The sequence below is a fragment of the Berghia stephanieae genome, chromosome 7 (assembly GCF_034508935.2).
Source record: "Berghia stephanieae isolate SIO BIC M18660-M18661 chromosome 7, UCSD_Bste_1.3, whole genome shotgun sequence".
NCBI lineage: Eukaryota > Metazoa > Mollusca > Gastropoda > Nudibranchia > Aeolidiidae > Berghia > Berghia stephanieae.
Window position 1 is genome coordinate 29,023,675 of NC_088366.1, and position 18,034 is coordinate 29,041,708.

Consider the following 18,034-nt stretch of genomic DNA (forward strand, 5'->3'; position numbering starts at 1 on the left):
GAATCAGTTCGCCTGTTATTCTGAATGCATGCTAAAATTGTTAATATGATATAGATATATAATGGGGGGAAAATACATACATAAATAATAATAATGCGTAATTTCTATTGCGCCCCTTTCCACCAAAAGTGCTTGGAGCGCTTATATAAAAACTATAAAAATAACCTGCACATGCAGACATATATATATTAATAAATAAATCCACTCACAGAAAAACTGAGAACAAATATTTTCATTTATATATCTAAGATGGAAAAAATGCCTGATTATTAAACATCAGATCAAAATATACACTTATTAACAAAAATTAATATATTGATGTAGGCGAAGCAATACATTGAGAGGTAATTCATTCATGCAGATTAATATAAAAGCTACATTGTAAAACCAAACTTTCATATATATTGTGGTTTTACATGGCTGCAAAATAGGTTATTGGAGAGAACTTATAAAGTGGCAAAAAAAAGAGCACAATTCAGACCCATCGTCTCAAAACGATATTATGACGGGATGGACGAGATGACAAAAACTGAATTTAAAATTAGATTTATCAGAAATAAGAATGTTTTTTAATTTTTGTATTTCAAGTGGCTATACCCATCTTCCTCTACAGAACAATTAAACAACCCAAATTTCATATTTTGACTACTATAAATTCAATTCCTGACATCTGAATCGCCCAGATATAATATAACATTGATTTGAGACAATGAGTTACTACTGTAATATGGCTTAAAGGAGAACTACAAACACACATGACTTGAGTCAAAATTAACCCTAAACAGACAAGTTTCAATTTTACTCTGACCTGAAATTTTTCATATTTTACCATTTTCACTGCCAGAGCAGTGCGAGGACCTTGAGGTTGATTCTTGTGACTAAGCTGTTTCTGTTACTGCTTTAGTCATCATTTTCTTCCTCTTCTTCGTCTGTAGAAACCTCAAGTAAGAGAACTGAACTACATTTGATGTTAAAAGATACCCAGCGATAGAGAAGAAATTGATGAAGGAGTGTTGAAGTTCATTGGTGAAAAACGTTAGTTCCGCAATATTGAATTGTTAAAAATTAACAAACGACCAGAAGCTGTAACCAAGGCATTCTATGAAGGAAAATAGATAATCCAGCAAACAAACATCGGATGGCATCAGGAATGACGTGTCTGAGTAAGAGAATTGGGGGTGAACTGAACTGTTCTTGCCCAAAGAAAAAAACAATGACGGTACCTGAAGCAAACCCAGCACCTCCTGGGTCATAGTGCAAATGCCTTAATCTCTTGACAGCACACCTCAACGGTTATAAAAGCAGATAATTAAATATGATAAATTATGTATAAGAATAAGAAGAAATTCAGTCCAGACTTTAAAAGATTAATATAACATAATATCACAAGGCATATTTTCAATTTCGCTCACTTGTTAATCAAATTGAAATCCCTGATTCAAATTCTCCAACCTCGTTTGCACAGTTGATTGTGAATTCTGCTCACCGAACTTGTCATGGGACTATATTTTTCACTTTCACTACCACTTGATTACTAATTGTATTCACATATGGACATCATTATCTACATAGATTAATTATTGAAACATTTTAATAAATTGGTAATAAATATATTTATAATCTAATATTCTAATCGCAAGGACATAGGATTGTCGATCTAATATAATTAGGAAAAAAAGTTTCAAAGCTCTTGGCAGTATTTATGAAAACAAAAACTCATATTATTAGATGAGTGATAAAACTAAATAAAGAAGTAGAGAGAAAATCATCCTACTTTTATCTGATGCAAACATTCAGTACTGTGTACAATAGTAATTCATATGGATCTTTAGTGAACAATGTTTCAATTGCAACTTTACTCACTCAATTCTAGAGATTTTTGCTACTTTTCAAAATTGGGAAAAAAATGTATTAAAAATGAACATGTGCATAGATTTTTTTCTTCAACTACCATTAACTCTCTCCTTACCAGCCATTTTCAGGATTTTCCCCAAAACTTCGCACCCAACTTACACAAAAATATATTTTTTATCACTCAAACACAAAAGCAGTAAGTTATTGCCATACATATTTTCTTTAGCAAAACATGCTCTACTACACATTGTTCATTTTCTTTAAATTTTATGATGTACGAAAGAAATTTGAATAAGAAAAAAGTTGGTTGCATCGTAGCGAATGTGACGATTTTACTATAGTTGGTAAGGAGAGGGTTAACGTGTAAAAATTAAGAACATTAGCTTTGACTTTGATGCTACGCCTATAATTTGTCTCAGAAAAATGTAATAAATAGGCATGGGGCAAAAGTAACCGGGGTATACTACAGATATAGTCGGTGTTGTTAGGGTTGAGTGAGTTAAGAGCTATGACAAACGTTAGTCAGATGTGATGCCAGGATCTTAACAAAAGATAAATACATAAGGAGAAGGGAGTCCCGATAGCTCATTTGATGGATCACTCGCCTCACAAGCAAAAGGACTGGTATTGATCCTGGGTGCAACAAAGATTTTTTTTCTGACCTCCTTATCCACCCAGCATTGATTGGGTGTTTGGGCCTGGTTGATGTGTCTGAAGGTATTATGCGATAGGTAAGTGTCCTGTATTGAAGAGAAGCATTGCTACTATCTGCAACAGAAACGGCTTCGAAGGCATTGCTGCATCAGAAAAAAAAGTGTAAGTTCATCCTGCAGAATAAGGACCTGCACCCAATGAATCAGCATTGCTTATTTGGTCAAAGAAAATGAATAACATTAAGGAATACTTAAAATTTCACTGGCGGGTTCCTTCAAGAGAGAAAAGAATATCCTCCGACCAAGGACCGTATGATTTTTGTGTTACTCCTTTCGTTGTAGTTTCTCCAACACCTCGGATCCGTAACCGCACCATTTTGACAGAATTGTTATCCGGGCTTATTCTATGCCTTCCAAATAAGGCAACACCTTCTACATAATACACTCTATACAAAGGTTGCCTGTTTTCAGCCAGTTCTTGCCAGTCCTCGTCACCTATTCGCATTTGAATTTCGTAGATCATTCCGGAATAATTGCCGTTGTTGGAAGGTTTGGACCATTTTACTTCTGTCTGTGTCTGAGTTTTCTCCCATAAATTGTACATAGTTTTCTCTATGGTTAGGGCAGATGGGACGGAAGGGTCGATATTGAAGTTAGTTGATGGTCCTTCTGGTTCATCTTTGTCTCCCACACCTGGTAACCTTAAAAATATAAATGGAAGATAAAGTTGATAAACCAATTGAAATATTAGGGAGCAGACATTGGTGCAAGACAGAACTCTGAAAGGTGTTAATGTGGTAATGCCACCAGACATGCAGATAGTAAAATTCGAGAAATTAATCAGCCCAAAATTCAGCCCTGCTGAACGTGACTGTGAGACAATGCAGTAAGAAGATTTTTTTTTTTAAATCAGCCTTTTTTTTCGGAATGCTTTTTTTCGGGGGGGGGGGGGGGGGGGGGTATGTTTCTTGCATTTTAACTTCTGCTTTGTCTGATGCCTTTTCATATTTTTCAATAATCATTCAAGATATTTAATAAACTTTATGCTCAACTGCTGTGTAGTTTTAAAATATTCAAGTCTGAATAATAAAAAATAATAATTTAATTTCCCCAATATTTTATATCATTTTCTCTGTCACAAGACAGTAGGACACTTAATGTAATTGGCACTTTTGCTGAGGCAGGAATACCTTGACTTGCGGTTTAGATTAAGGGGCACATAATGCGCTTCTTGCTCCTGATAAGAAAGATCATGTGTGTAGTAGATACTGCCGGGTATGCTGGTAAGACTCGTGGGTGGATGGATTCCAGTCGTGGCTGTGACACCCCCCCCCCCCCCCCCCTCCCTTTTTTTCTTTTTTTTTGTAATACAAGAGTTGGCACCCCCAGAGACAGTACTCAACCATATGGGGATTGTTGTGCTTTTGCGCGTTCTTCGTGTGCTAAAAAAGCGTATCCCGAGTGAAGCAAGCAGTTTTCTTATTTAATTTAAACTTTTCCAAGTTGAGACAGGGAGATTTGGGATTATTTTCTCTCTTCGACTTCTTGTATTTGTTCTTCGTGCATTGTCGTCACTGTTTCAGATTTTTATCTTACACTGTGCCTGCTCCTTAGTTTGTCACTTTGAAAATGTCGGTCTCAACTCGACAGAAACTGTAATAAATTTGGTGCCATGAACCACAGGGACTGTATTGTAACTGTGACGAACAACTTATTTTTGTTGTTTACATTTTTAACTGGGTGGGGTTCCTGACCTCCCATAGTTGGCAGGGAGGTACTTGCTGTGTCTTCTATCCCCTATATCTGTTTTCCAATTTGCTTTCTGTCTTTGTCTTGGAAAGAGATTACTTGGTTTTGTCCTGGCCCTGGCCTGAGTCCTAGCTGGGAGGGAAACAGTCAAATGCATAGTTATTGTTTTGGGAGATGATATTTTTTTCCTTGTAAATCATCTCTCTGTTATGTATTATTATGTTTGTTATTTTTAATGTATAATGTAAGCATTTGAGTGTATTCCTCTTTGTTGGATTTTGTGCTTGTGTCCGGATGAGACTTATAGGTGATCTCAAACTAAGTACATTGATGGTTTGCTCTTGGAATCTGCATCTGATCCCTATTTGTTCCCAGTTCCCCTTTGTCTTCCTGTCTCTTGGGTGCTTTAATTGTAATTCTAGAACTTTTTACTTTCCCATATTCTTCCTTTTTACTGGCGCTGATATAACCTAATTGTGTTCAAGCGCCGTAAAACCCTTAAAAACAAAACAAAACATTTTTAAAAGATGTTGCAATGAAACAAATAAACAGACCTTTTGACAATTTCCACGTCCAACTGAGGTAACCTATCTGTTGGAAATGTCAAGGACGGTAGACGAGGAGGTGGTGCTTTTTCATTTGGGCTCCGCGGTGGTGGGAATTCAGGGGACTCTTTCAGGTTACCCCTCTCGTCGATGGGCTCAGCTCGCTTTTTTATCGATTTACTCATTGTGGCATTTCTGTAACGACATTTGGATTGAGACAAAAATTGAAAGATGTCCAATGAATATTATATTAATATGTAGATCAAATCCGAGTTAGACTTGCGGCTATTAATTGATAAAATTAAAATAATGAAAAAGTGACGGACAGTTTCTTGTTGTCTGTGTATGAGTATGCGTTTTGTTGATTGTTTTTTTTTTTTTTTTTTTTTTGGGGGGGGGGGGGGGGGTTGCCATGTTTTTCTTTATTTATTTACTGATTTATTTTGTTTTTCGAGCTCAGTTATAAAGCTGTTCTGATAATAATAATAATACATTTGTAGTAATGATGATGATAATAATAATAATGATAATAATAATAGTAATAATAATAATAATAATAATAATAATAATAATAATAATAATAATAATAATAATAATAATGATAACGCGAGTAAAGAGCCTTTTCAAAGGACACGATTTTACATCCCCCAAAGTCAGGCTTAAACCCGGGATGCGCAGGTCAAAAGCCGAACGTCATACCACTTGATGAAAAAAGCTGCTTAAGATAGGCTGCTTGGATCCTTCTCCGAGTAGGAGGCATTCGGATGCATGAATGATTCTTTTAGTTTGAGTTTTAAATCGATCGATATTTGAAGGACGACTTTTATGGTCAAATTTTAAAATACGCGTCTTTCAGAGTTCAACAGTTAACTAGTTAAGAGGAAATACCAATCTGACACGTTAGTGAGAGGTTTAGATAAGTTAATAAATAATACAGTGTAGTAAGATGAGACATTAATCAATGGGTGTAGTATCTCATATCCACGGATTCACCAAGCTTACAGTTCAGAATGTTTTATCATTCCCCCAGCAGACCTGCCAATAGCCCAGTGCCCATTCAAACCTGAGTTAAGTGGGATCATGCTTGTGAAATACTTTACCGCAAGGACACAACACAACGATCAAAGTTTTTTTCTGTTAAATGCCACTCATCTGGTCACTGACCACACTAATACTATATTATTACATGACCAGGCACCACCGCTCAGCGACAATTTGAACTACATTTTGGAGGATGAGATGGTAAAACAAGATATTATAAATAGGAATAGAGTATTACGAGTCAACACGAAGCCTTGTAGTCGGAATAACATGAGGAATAAAACCAAACAACAAAAGCCGACTAACCGACGTGCACTTATTTTCAGATCTGATCACCCAATTTATTCTGGGCTCGTTGTAATGGAAATAAAAAAAAAAAGACTCAAAATTTTGTCCAATGCAATAATGTTAGACTAGGCCCATAATTGCAATCAGACGTCAAACCTGCATACCAGATATGTACACGTTGCTACTCATCGATGCATCACACGCATAAAAAATTCATGAAAATAAAGGTCTATTACGCTATAGACTTGACAATACATTTTTTTTTTAGTCTAAGTCTAACGGAGCATCAATAATCAATAGCAACACATGCTTCTAAAATGTAGCTACATATTTTTAATAGTCTGTTTCACGGGAAAACAATGAATATATAATATGTAGGGCTCCTTAAAAATCAAGATAGCTATGTATATTCGCCTACGTTTGTAGTTACGTTTTATTTTTGGTTTTGCTTTTATTACTGTATATTGTAATTGCAGTTTATGAATCCAAGAATGCTCTGAGACACAAGTTCCTTTTGCACTTATTTATGTTATTGCTTTCTATCACTACTACCGCTTACATATTTCAGCTAAGAAATCATCAATCTTTATAAAAAAATAAAACTTACTTTTTCCTAAGTTAATCTTAAAAAAAAGAGTAATTTAATTGAAAATCACATATCAGCACATTGCGGAAGAAAGAATAATATTTGACTTGGCAAGGAAGCCATAACATAAACAAAAGCAGACACTCACATAATACATACCAGCCAATCAAACGATCATTTATTGATTTTCTATCAAGTGTGTAGCCGTTGTAGTGGTAGCTGTTCCGATATCAATATTAGGAGTGATCAGGGTAACTACACATTCTGTTCTGCTCCACTTCCCACAGTAAGGGTACCTTCATACGGCTGTAAAATTGCTTTCTGGGTCTCTTAAGTAAATCATGCCTAAGCTTGCGGCCTCTGCACGCGTGTAGTTTCGTTCATAGCTTACAATTTTATTGGTTACCCGGTGGTGACAGGCCGGTACGATTTCCATTAAATATTGAAAGTTGATGTCTTTGACAAAACAGTCTGTCAAACGTGACGTTGAATCGCGGCCGGATGGTTATTGATAGTATATATTAAAAGAAAAAAAAAGAATAAAAATTACACCCTTCCGCGCGGAATTGTTAGATGCGACGTGAACTGTGTTCTAAGGTGCACTTATTTGCAGGTCTGATAACCCAATTCCTTATGGGCTCATTGTTGTAATGGAAATCTCAAAAAATGGCGCAAATTATTTTCCATTGCAAGAATGTTAAACTAGGCCCATAAGTGGGCTCGGATGTCAGACCTGCATATATGTACCCGTCGGTTAGCTGCAATCACGACCTAGGCATTCCATGAGTGAATATAGACGTAATCCATCCAACTGTCTTACGTTCCCGGGTTGATTCGAACCCCCCCCCCCCCTCCCTCCCCACAATGTCTACCAAGCTTGGACTGCTAAACCTAGGAGACAGAACTCTACAATTACAATTGATATAAGTCCTATCAAAATGATGGCAAACAATTGTTACCCAACTGTCTGTTTAACGATAGAGAAATCCCTGCTCGATGGCTAGGATATAACTACAATATAGGTACCTCAACGAATGCATTAGATATTTATACTGCTGTATTAAAAAAAAAAAAAATTAAAAAGTATATAAATGAATAAATAGATAAATCTCTTTTATTGGTTAGAATCAGCGTGGGTGCGCAACTGGATGCGCGGGTTGACGGAGGCAGGAAGCAATAACAAACCCACATGGTTGCCATTACCTCCACCATCATTCTCGCTCACGGTTTGTGGAAAGCACTTCATTACAGGCACGTAATAGTGAATCTAGTTTTTGTTTTGAACATTTCTATTATTATTCTTTGTAAATTGACCCATATTCTGTTGATGAAGTAGAAAGAATTCATGGAAAAGCAATAGAAAGGAAAGCATTCTCAATTACCAACAATAAAAAAACATATTTTATACCATGAATTTGATCTTTTGCCATCTGGGAGAAGTTTTTGTCAGATTAAATGTGGAACTAACAAGTATAAATCAACGTTCGTTCCATCAGCAATAAAAATGTTGAATATTTCATATGGTACAGCAAAACCAAGGATTGTACGTTGACTGATTGACTGATTAATTTGTTTAATGTTAGGCTAGATGAAGTGACCAATTGATAATGATGATAATATTTGGTGTTGAATTGCCAAGAATGAAACGAATTGAAAATGAAATGAAAATGTTAATGTTGTGTATGTCGCATGCGTGAAAGAAAGAGAGGAAGAGAGAGAGAGAGAGAGAGAGAGAGAGAGAGAGAGAGAGAGAGAGAGAGAGAGAGAGAGAGAGAGAGAGAGAGAATGGGTAGGAGTGAGGTGTCTGTTCAATGTTATAGTTATCATATAACGTTATGACAAGTGTAACTAAATGACAAATTGCCATATTTATGGACAATAAAGATCTATTATTATTATTATTATTAATATTATTATTATTATTATTATTAATTATTATTATTATTATTATTATTATTATTATTATTAAAGAAACATACAAACAAAAAAGGCATGACCAGTCACTAACAATGCCGTGTAGTGTGTAGACAGTAACACAGTACGGTGAACATGACTGACACTGACATTGGGGTCGGAATGTCGGAACCCATGAGTCGTTCGCAACTCTGCTCACGTATTCATTTAATCAGTCAATTTAATTTTTATTAAGCTTGCGTAAAACATACAAACAAAAAAGACATGACCAGTCACTAACAATGCAGTGTAATGTGTAGACAGTAACACGGTACGGTGAACATGAATGACACTGGGATCGGAATGTCGGAACCCAGTAGTCGTTCGCAACTCAGCCTCGCGTACTCATTTAATCAGTCAATTTAATTTTCATTTAGCTTGCCTATTCTTCAAGTTTATGTTATATTCACCTTTTCTATTTAAAAAGGGTAATCCAAACAGACCATAAAAACGATTTTATAATAAGCCGACTTCAACTTCCATCACTTGCGACACGAACTTATTTTGGGTGGGTTTTTTTTAACAAAACCGTTTGACTCAAATTAAAGCTTCGGCATTGGATAAGGAGCGAGGTCCATGTTGCCATCTTGCTTAGTTTATACAGAGACTGGGTTGCCACCTTGGCTGTTCTTGATAAATAATAAAATAGTACAACCTTGTGCAATATGAGAGAGAGAGAGAGAGATTTTGAACAAAAAACGAATCTCTCTCTCTCTCTCTCTCTCTCTCTCTCTCTCTGCCTTCCCTCCCCCTCTCTCTCTCCTCTCTCTCTCTCTCTCTCTCTCTCTCTCTCTTCCTATTTCATCTGTCACACTGTTTGACAATCTTCATCACCTGCTCACTTGTACTTGTAATATCGGTGTAGGTTAAAATTTTGAACAATTATTATTATTTATAAAATGCAGAAACTTTGCAATAAACGGTAGACTAGATATTAGTTCGATTCGACAAGTGGAACACAAAAGCGGAATTTGCGAATACCGGTCCAGACATAAGTGTCATGGTCTTATTTATAAAGTGCAGAATCTTTGCAAATAAACAGATAAGATAGAGATTAATTCGATTCGAAAAGTGGAACACAAAAGCAGAATTTGCGAATGCCCGGACCAGACATAAGCGTTATGGTCTTATTTATAAAGTGCAGAATCTTTGCAAATAAACGGATAAAATAGAGATTAATTCGATTCGAAAAGTGGAACACAAAAGCAGAATTTGCGAATACCCGGTCCAGACATAAGCGTTATGGTCTTATTCATAAAGTGCAGAATCTTTGCAAATAAACGGATAAAATAGAGATTAATTTGATTCGAAAAGTGGAACACAAAAGCAGAATTTGCGAATGCCCGGTCCAGACATAAACGTTATGGTCTTATTTATAAAGTGCAGAAACTTTGCAAATAAACGGATAGACTAGATGTTATTTCGATTCGAAAAGTGGAACACAATAGGAAATTTGGAATACCCAGTCCAGACATAAGCGTCATGGTCTTATTTCATAAAGTGCAGAATCTTTGCAAATAAACGGATAAAATAGAGATTAATTCGATTCGAAAAGTGGAACACAAAAGCAAATTTGCGAATGCCCGGTCCAGACATAAGCGTCATGGTCTTATTTATAAAGTGCAGAAACTTTGCAAATAAATGGAAAAAATAGAGATTAATTCTAATCGAACAGTGGAACACAAAGGCAGAATTTGCGAACAACCTAACACATAAGTGTCGTGGTCTTATTTATAAAATGCAGAAACTTTGCAAATAAACGGATAGACTAGATATTAATTCGATTCGAAAAGTGGAACACAAAGCAGAATTTGGGAATACCCGTCCAGACATAAGCGTCATGGTCTTATTTATAAAGTGCAGAAACTTTGCAAATAAATGGAAAAATAGAGATTAATTCTAATCGAACAGTGGAACACAAAGGCAGAATTTGCGAACAACCTAACACATAAGTGTCTGGTCTTATTTATAAAATGCAGAAACTTTGCAAATAAACGGATAGACTAGATATTGATTCGATCGAAAAGTGGAACACAAAAGCAGAATTTGGGAATACCCGGTCCAGACATAAGCGTCATGGTCTTATTTATAAAGTGCAGAAACTTTGCAAATAAACGGATAAAATAGGGATTAATTCGATTCGAAAAGTGGAACACAAAAGCAGAATTTGCGAATACCCGGTCCAGACATAAGCGTTATGGTCTTATTTATAAAGTGCAGAAACTTTGCAAATAAACGGATAAACTAGATGTTATTTCGATTCGAAAAGTGGAACACAAAAGCAGAATTTGCGAATACCCGGTCCAGACATAAGCGTTGTGGTCTTATTTATAAAGTGCAGAAACTTTGCAAATAAACGGATAGACTAGATGTTATTTCGATTCGAAAAGTGGAACACAATAGGAAAATTTGCGAATACCCAGTCCAGACATAAGCGTCATGGTCTTATTTATAAAGTGCAGAATCTTTGCAAATAAACGGATAAAATAGACATTAATTCTAATCGAACAGTGGAACACAAAAGCAGAATTTGCGAACAACCGGTCCATACATAAGCGTTATGGTCTTATTTATAAAGTGCAGAAACTTTGCAAATAAACGGATAAGATAGAGATTAATTCGATTCGAAAGTGGAATGCAAAAGCAGAAGTTGTGAATACCCGGTCCAGACATAAGCGTCATGGTCTTGTTTAAATGAAACAATGCAATCAAAAAAAAAATATATGGTCATTGAGTAATTAAGCTAAATATGCGGAGTTCAAATAGATAACTTGATCTGTGAAATTTTTTATAATTAGCTGTTTTTATTCTCCATCATTTAGATTATGTGATTAAGTTTTATATTGAAATACAAACTTTATCTCACTTATCAATGTTTTGCAATAAAGAAGAGTGTGAGTGAACCTGTGCAAAGAAAATTATTTGATAGAGTGATATTTATCATGCTTTTCAGTTTGTAGTTGAATTCTAGAATGGATTCTTTATAGTTCTCATTGATTGTATGTCAGTATGTCAGTCTTTAGGACACCGATTACCCTCATGCGGCCACAATTTACAATGTGACGGCCACAAGCCCGTTAAACGCAGAGTGGAGTATTGTTGTTTGCAAGTAATGCTATGGTTTTAATAGGATATCTGTCTCCTATTAAAATACATTCCTGTGTTGGATTTTGGATTAAATTCATGTCTTCTTCGGATTTTGGGATATTTAATTTTCATGGATTGTGATTGTGATTTTCAAGACTATTAATGTAAGTAAATGCCCAAATAGATATTTTTATTCATTTATTCTTTTTTTTTTATTTTTTAGTTTAGTTTTGTTTTGAAGCATTTATTATAATAAATAATGTACATATCCACTTATACACCAAATACTGCTTTCAACTACTTATTATTATTATTAATATTATATAAAATAATAATAATAATAATAATAATAATAATAATAATAATAATAATAATAATAATAATAATAATAATAATAATAATAATAATAATAATAATAATAATAATAATAATAATAATAATAATAATAAGTGCATTGTCATTGAGTGAAATCCCAATCATGGTTGCCCAAATAAAACTGGCGCTAGAATCCCGACTACCTGTCTAAACGAATGTTGTTTGTACGATACATACTAACTACACGTTCAATATCGGGGGCAGAAAATATACGTTTGGTTTTATGAAATTAAAACAGTAGTCCCACATTGTTCTTTGACGTTATTTGTGGTTGCATTTGCTTTGAAACTTACACATTATATTGTGTTACATTGTTTACAAAATATTTCTGGTACTCGTATGCATGTGTAGTCAACGGTCAATCGTGTTCTTTATTATTTTATTATTAATTTTGGCTTGGCATCGTACATGTGTGAATCTGACAGGTTGTTATGGATGGTAATTACTCGTATAACATTAAGTGATTTTTAAACATTTTTACGGCGTTTTAAATGTCTTTCTTGCATTCATTGCCGAGCACCTCCACTTTTCTGTTACTATTTTAACGATCAGCTGATTTTCTCTTGCCTCCCCTTTAATTTCGCGGACTTTTTTCAGAACGAGGCGTGGGAGTGACTAATTCATTCCCGAGGCTATATTTTTCTCCAGAGTCCAATCCACAAGAATACTGGAACTACCCAGGCGTCAGCCGCAGTGCAGAGCCGCAAGGTGAACTAAGGTTAAGTGACCTGCTCAATCAAGATTGCACAGTGTGGCGGGGAATCTATTACAAAGCAACACAATATCGTTGTACCACGATAAAGTAGTCCTTCAGAGCCATTGGGCCAATTTATCCCGGTTTCTATCGCGTGAAAAGGACTATAGCAATTACTTGATACCATTTTGATAGGATGCTAGGCCATCGCTATCTATTTTCCGCCACATGTAACAGACTCGGCTACCCATTCAGTGCTGAGTGGAGAGGATGGGGGGGGGGGGGGGGGGGGTCAGAAAAAAATCCGGAATCGAGTGCTCTACTCACCGAGCTCTGGGTGTGGTTCCCAACCTCCCATAGTGGGCAGGGAGGTACTTGATGTGTCTTCTATTCCCCTATATCTGTATTTCAATTGCATTCTGTCTTTGGCTTGGAATGAGATTACTTAGTTTTATCCTGACCTTGGTTGAGAGGGAAACAGTCGAATGCATAGTTATATTTTTTCCCTTGTAAATCATCTCTCGGTTATGTGCTGTTATTTATTATTATTATCTTTCATATATGATTTGTCAACAACCGAGTGTATTCCTCTTAGTGGGATCATGTGCTGGTGTATGGGTGAGACTTTTAGGTGATCTCAAACTAAGTATACACTGATTGATAGTGTGCGCTTGGCATCTACATGTTTCTTATTTGAACTAATTCCCCTTTGTCAAACATTTTCTTGGGTGCTTTAATTCTATTTCTAGAATCTTTTAACTAAGTATTCCATTTTCTTCCTTTTTACAAAGCTTGTGCCACTCTATTGCGCTTTTGACGAAATATCCTAGTTTGGTTCTTCAAAGAAGTTCTATTCGCTCTGAATAATAATTTGACAATACAATATGAAGACAATGCTACGAAGGATTTATTAACTTCGCCCAGTATCAAGTTCGCATAAGAGAGCGCGTTCATTCAAAGGTGCGAATTGAAATTGATGGTATAATAAAACAATGCTATACACACGAACAAAATTCATTGACACCTCCAACACTGAACTACCCCCCCCCCCCCCCCCCCCCCCCCCCCAAAAAAACAAAACAAAACAAAACAAAACAAAACAACAAACAACATAATAATAATAAATAAATAAATAAATTCTCCCAATTCAAGGGAATTAATCGCTTTCTCATTTTGAAAATAAAAAGCTTGGATAACTTCCCTTGTTGTACCCATTGAGGTTTAGGGTTAATTCATCCACGACCGAACGGATCCAGAAACTGTAAGCAAAATGACCACTCGTGAAAATTGAGCATGTAATTGAAGAAAGTAACTGATGTCGTTACAGTCAGACATCAGTTAAATTCGTCGTTACACGTTCAGCTTTCATGAGTTGTCACGTCGCCTACAGTTTCTTCCGGGTATCCGTCAGGCTGGAGATGAATTAACAGTCGCTACGTCTTAATGGGCCATAATGCAAACAAGAGATATGTGTACTGATACTGAGACATTAAACTACTTTTCGTGACCGAGAGGTTCCATAAAGAATGGTACTGCCATCAGGTCAACCGATTTTTATTTTATTATTATGTTTTAGCTCTGCGACATTTGCTCCAAGAGAAGACGTTTATGCAATGTAGCTGTGACAGTAATGATGCATTGCGAATTGCATTGAACAAGACAAGCACCAGAACACGCGCTTTGTCAAATTTATACAAAATTTTTATTTTTAATTAAAAAAATCGTTGCATTATCCCTCTGGGCCAGAAGGCTAGGAATGTTTCAATGTGACCCTGGATGAAACCCTGATCAACTCTGATATTTTTTTTCTACTTAAAAAAAATAATAAATATTAATATATACGTATATATATATATACGTGTATATATATATATATATATATATATATATATATATATATATATATATATATATATATATATATAGGCTACGCTTATTTGTACTACCACTGCAAATAACGCCAGAGCTTATTTAGAAAAGTGCCAGAAGACAATAGAGAATATAAAATTTTTCGCGGCGGTGGTGGGTTTGAACCTGCGACCTTATTGGTACGACAACTCCGCCTGGCAGGTGAGAGCGTGGCTCTACCGTGTGAGCTATCCACGAACACAAAAATATTCGTTTCAAACCCAAAGTCATTACTAGATCCCTCTCTCACCCACTTCTTGAGACCGCCGATTCGTTCGTACACCACCATCGCGAATAATTTTGACCAGCAGTTAAGCTTAATAGCCAATATTCTCAACACAAACATATAACATAGAAACGATTGAGACATTGAGTATGCTCCGGTGTATGGGGTGAATTTTTAATTCAGAAAAGTGAGTGGAGCAGGCACTTATGTTGGTAACAACAAGATATGAAGTGAATAGAAAAGTGCCAGAAGACAATAGAGAATATAAAATTTTTCGCGGCGGTGGTGGGGTTTGAACCTGCGACCTTATTGGTACGACAACTCCGCCTGGCAGGTGAGAGCGTGGCTCTACCGTGTGAGCTATCCACGAACACAAAAATATTCGTTTCAAACCCAAAGTCATTACTAGATCCCTCTCTCACCCACTTCTTGAGACCGCCGATTCGTTCGTACACCACCATCGCGAATAATTTTGACCAGCAGTTAAGCTTAATAGCCAATATTCTCAACACAAACATATAACATAGAAACGATTGAGACATTGAGTATGCTCCGGTGTATGGGGTGAATTTTTAATTCAGAAAAGTGAGTGGAGCAGGCACTTATGTTGGTAACAACAAGATATGAAGTGAATAGAAAAGTGCCAGAAGACAATAGAGAATATAAAATTTTTCGCGGCGGTGGTGGGGTTTGAACCTGCGACCTTATTGGTACGACAACTCCGCCTGGCAGGTGAGAGCGTGGCTCTACCGTGTGAGCTATCCACGAACACAAAAATATTCGTTTCAAACCCAAAGTCATTACTAGATCCCTCTCTCACCCACTTCTTGAGACCGCCGATTCGTTCGTACACCACCATCGCGAATAATTTTGACCAGCAGTTAAGCTTAATAGCCAATATTCTCAACACAAACATATAACATAGAAACGATTGAGACATTGAGTATGCTCCGGTGTATGGGGTGAATTTTTAATTCAGAAAAGTGAGTGGAGCAGGCACTTATGTTGGTAACAACAAGATATGAAGTGAATAGAAAAGTGCCAGAAGACAATAGAGAATATAAAATTTTTCGCGGCGGTGGTGGGGTTTGAACCTGCGACCTTATTGGTACGACAACTCCGCCTGGCAGGTGAGAGCGTGGCTCTACCGTGTGAGCTATCCACGAACACAAAAATATTCGTTTCAAACCCAAAGTCATTACTAGATCCCTCTCTCACCCACTTCTTGAGACCGCCGATTCGTTCGTACACCACCATCGCGAATAATTTTGACCAGCAGTTAAGCTTAATAGCCAATATTCTCAACACAAACATATAACATAGAAACGATTGAGACATTGAGTATGCTCCGGTGTATGGGGTGAATTTTTAATTCAGAAAAGTGAGTGGAGCAGGCACTTATGTTGGTAACAACAAGATATGAAGTGAATAGAAAAGTGCCAGAAGACAATAGAGAATATAAAATTATTTTTTTTTTTTTTTTTTTTTTTTTTTTTTTTTTTTTTTTTTTTTTTTTTCTATTCACTTCATATCTTGTTGTTACCAACATAAGTGCCTGCTCCACTCACTTTTCTGAATTAAAAATTCACCCCATACACCGGAGCATACTCAATGTCTCAATCGTTTCTATGTTATATGTTTGTGTTGAGAATATTGGCTATTAAGCTTAACTGCTGGTCAAAATTATTCGCGATGGTGGTGTACGAACGAATCGGCGGTCTCAAGAAGTGGGTGAGAGAGGGATCTAGTAATGACTTTGGGTTTGAAACGAATATTTTTGTGTTCGTGGATAGCTCACACGGTAGAGCCACGCTCTCACCTGCCAGGCGGAGTTGTCGTACCAATAAGGTCGCAGGTTCAAACCCCACCACCGCCGCGAAAAATTTTATATTCTCTATTGTCTTCTGGCACTTTTCTATTCACTTCATATCTTGTTGTTACCAACATAAGTGCCTGCTCCACTCACTTTTCTGAATTAAAAATTCACCCCATACACCGGAGCATACTCAATGTCTCAATCGTTTCTATGTTATATGTTTGTGTTGAGAATATTGGCTATTAAGCTTAACTGCTGGTCAAAATTATTCGCGATGGTGGTGTACGAACGAATCGGCGGTCTCAAGAAGTGGGTGAGAGAGGGATCTAGTAATGACTTTGGGTTTGAAACGAATATTTTTGTGTTCGTGGATAGCTCACACGGTAGAGCCACGCTCTCACCTGCCAGGCGGAGTTGTCGTACCAATAAGGTCGCAGGTTCAAACCCCACCACCGCCGCGAAAAATTTTATATTCTCTATTGTCTTCTGGCACTTTTCTATTCACTTCATATCTTGTTGTTACCAACATAAGTGCCTGCTCCACTCACTTTTCAGAGCTTATTTGTACTCTTACTAAAAATAGAATTTGCGTAATTACTAAAAATATAACATTTTATACGGATAGAACTGCAATATACAATGAATTATCTGGACTCAGGGTTGCCAGTTTGGCATTTTAAATGCCAGATTCCAAAAATCTGGCATTTTTGAAAACCGTTTGGCATTAGAAAAATCATTTGGCATTTGGCATTTTCATTTGGCATTTTCTTTTCTTGTATATTATACTTCAAATGACACCTTTTCTTAATTATTTCTAAACGCGTAAACACAAATCTCTTCACATCGGAAAACTTTGCTATTAAAACTCGCACCCTGAACTAGCCCTGCCTCCCTCAGATATTCACTCAAATTCAGCCCTCGACAAGTATCCTCGTAAGTTTTCTGGGAATCTCCTGCAAAACTCATGTATATTTGCGTCATGGTCGCCTGTTAACTTTCACTCCACTTAGTAGTCAGTAGGTAAAAAATTACCCCAATAGGAAATTTAGTATAATTCAACAAAAAAAAAAAAAAAAAAAAAAAAAAGAAAACACGCAAGCCACCAGGATATGATAGTAAATTGTCTATCAAAAGTGAGTAGTTTTCTTAGTGGGGGAGGGAGTCAACAGACTTTGGCATTTTTTTTGAGTGTTTTGGCATTTTTTGAGTCTTCCCCTGGCATTTTGTTGAAAAATAATCTGGCAACCCTGTCTGGAAGT

At 36.3% G+C, this 18,034-nt stretch overlaps 1 protein-coding gene across 3 annotated transcripts; it reads right to left on the reverse strand.

The window, feature by feature from the left end:
* Positions 1-3: 3 nt before the first annotated feature.
* On the reverse strand, positions 4-7,091 carry LOC144977011 (uncharacterized). 3 transcript variants are annotated; one of them, XM_078921694.1, is made up of 3 exons: positions 6,876-7,091; positions 4,811-4,996; positions 4-3,208 (listed from the first exon to the last, which is right to left on the reverse strand). In XM_078921694.1, exons 2-3 carry the CDS (start codon positions 4,984-4,986, stop codon positions 2,767-2,769), a joined length of 618 nt encoding a protein of 205 aa, XP_078777820.1. In that variant the 5' UTR covers positions 4,987-4,996; positions 6,876-7,091; the 3' UTR covers positions 4-2,766. The 3 variants fall into 3 exon arrangements, with proteins under 3 accessions (XP_078777820.1, XP_078777823.1, XP_078777822.1); XM_078921697.1 differs by having other exon boundaries at positions 6,865-6,989; XM_078921696.1 differs by lacking the exon at positions 6,876-7,091 and adding an exon at positions 6,738-6,873.
* Between the last annotated feature and the right edge of the window lie 10,943 nt (positions 7,092-18,034).

Excerpts from the sequence above, each read along its gene's own strand:
- LOC144977011 (XM_078921694.1), bottom strand. The coding sequence starts at position 4,986 with ATGAGTAAATCGATAAAAAAGCGAGCTGAGCCCATCGACGAGAGGGGT. Across the intron at positions 3,209-4,810 it reads GACGTGGAAATTGTCAAAAG|GTTACCAGGTGTGGGAGACA; the intron begins GTCTGTTTATTT and ends TATATTTTTAAG.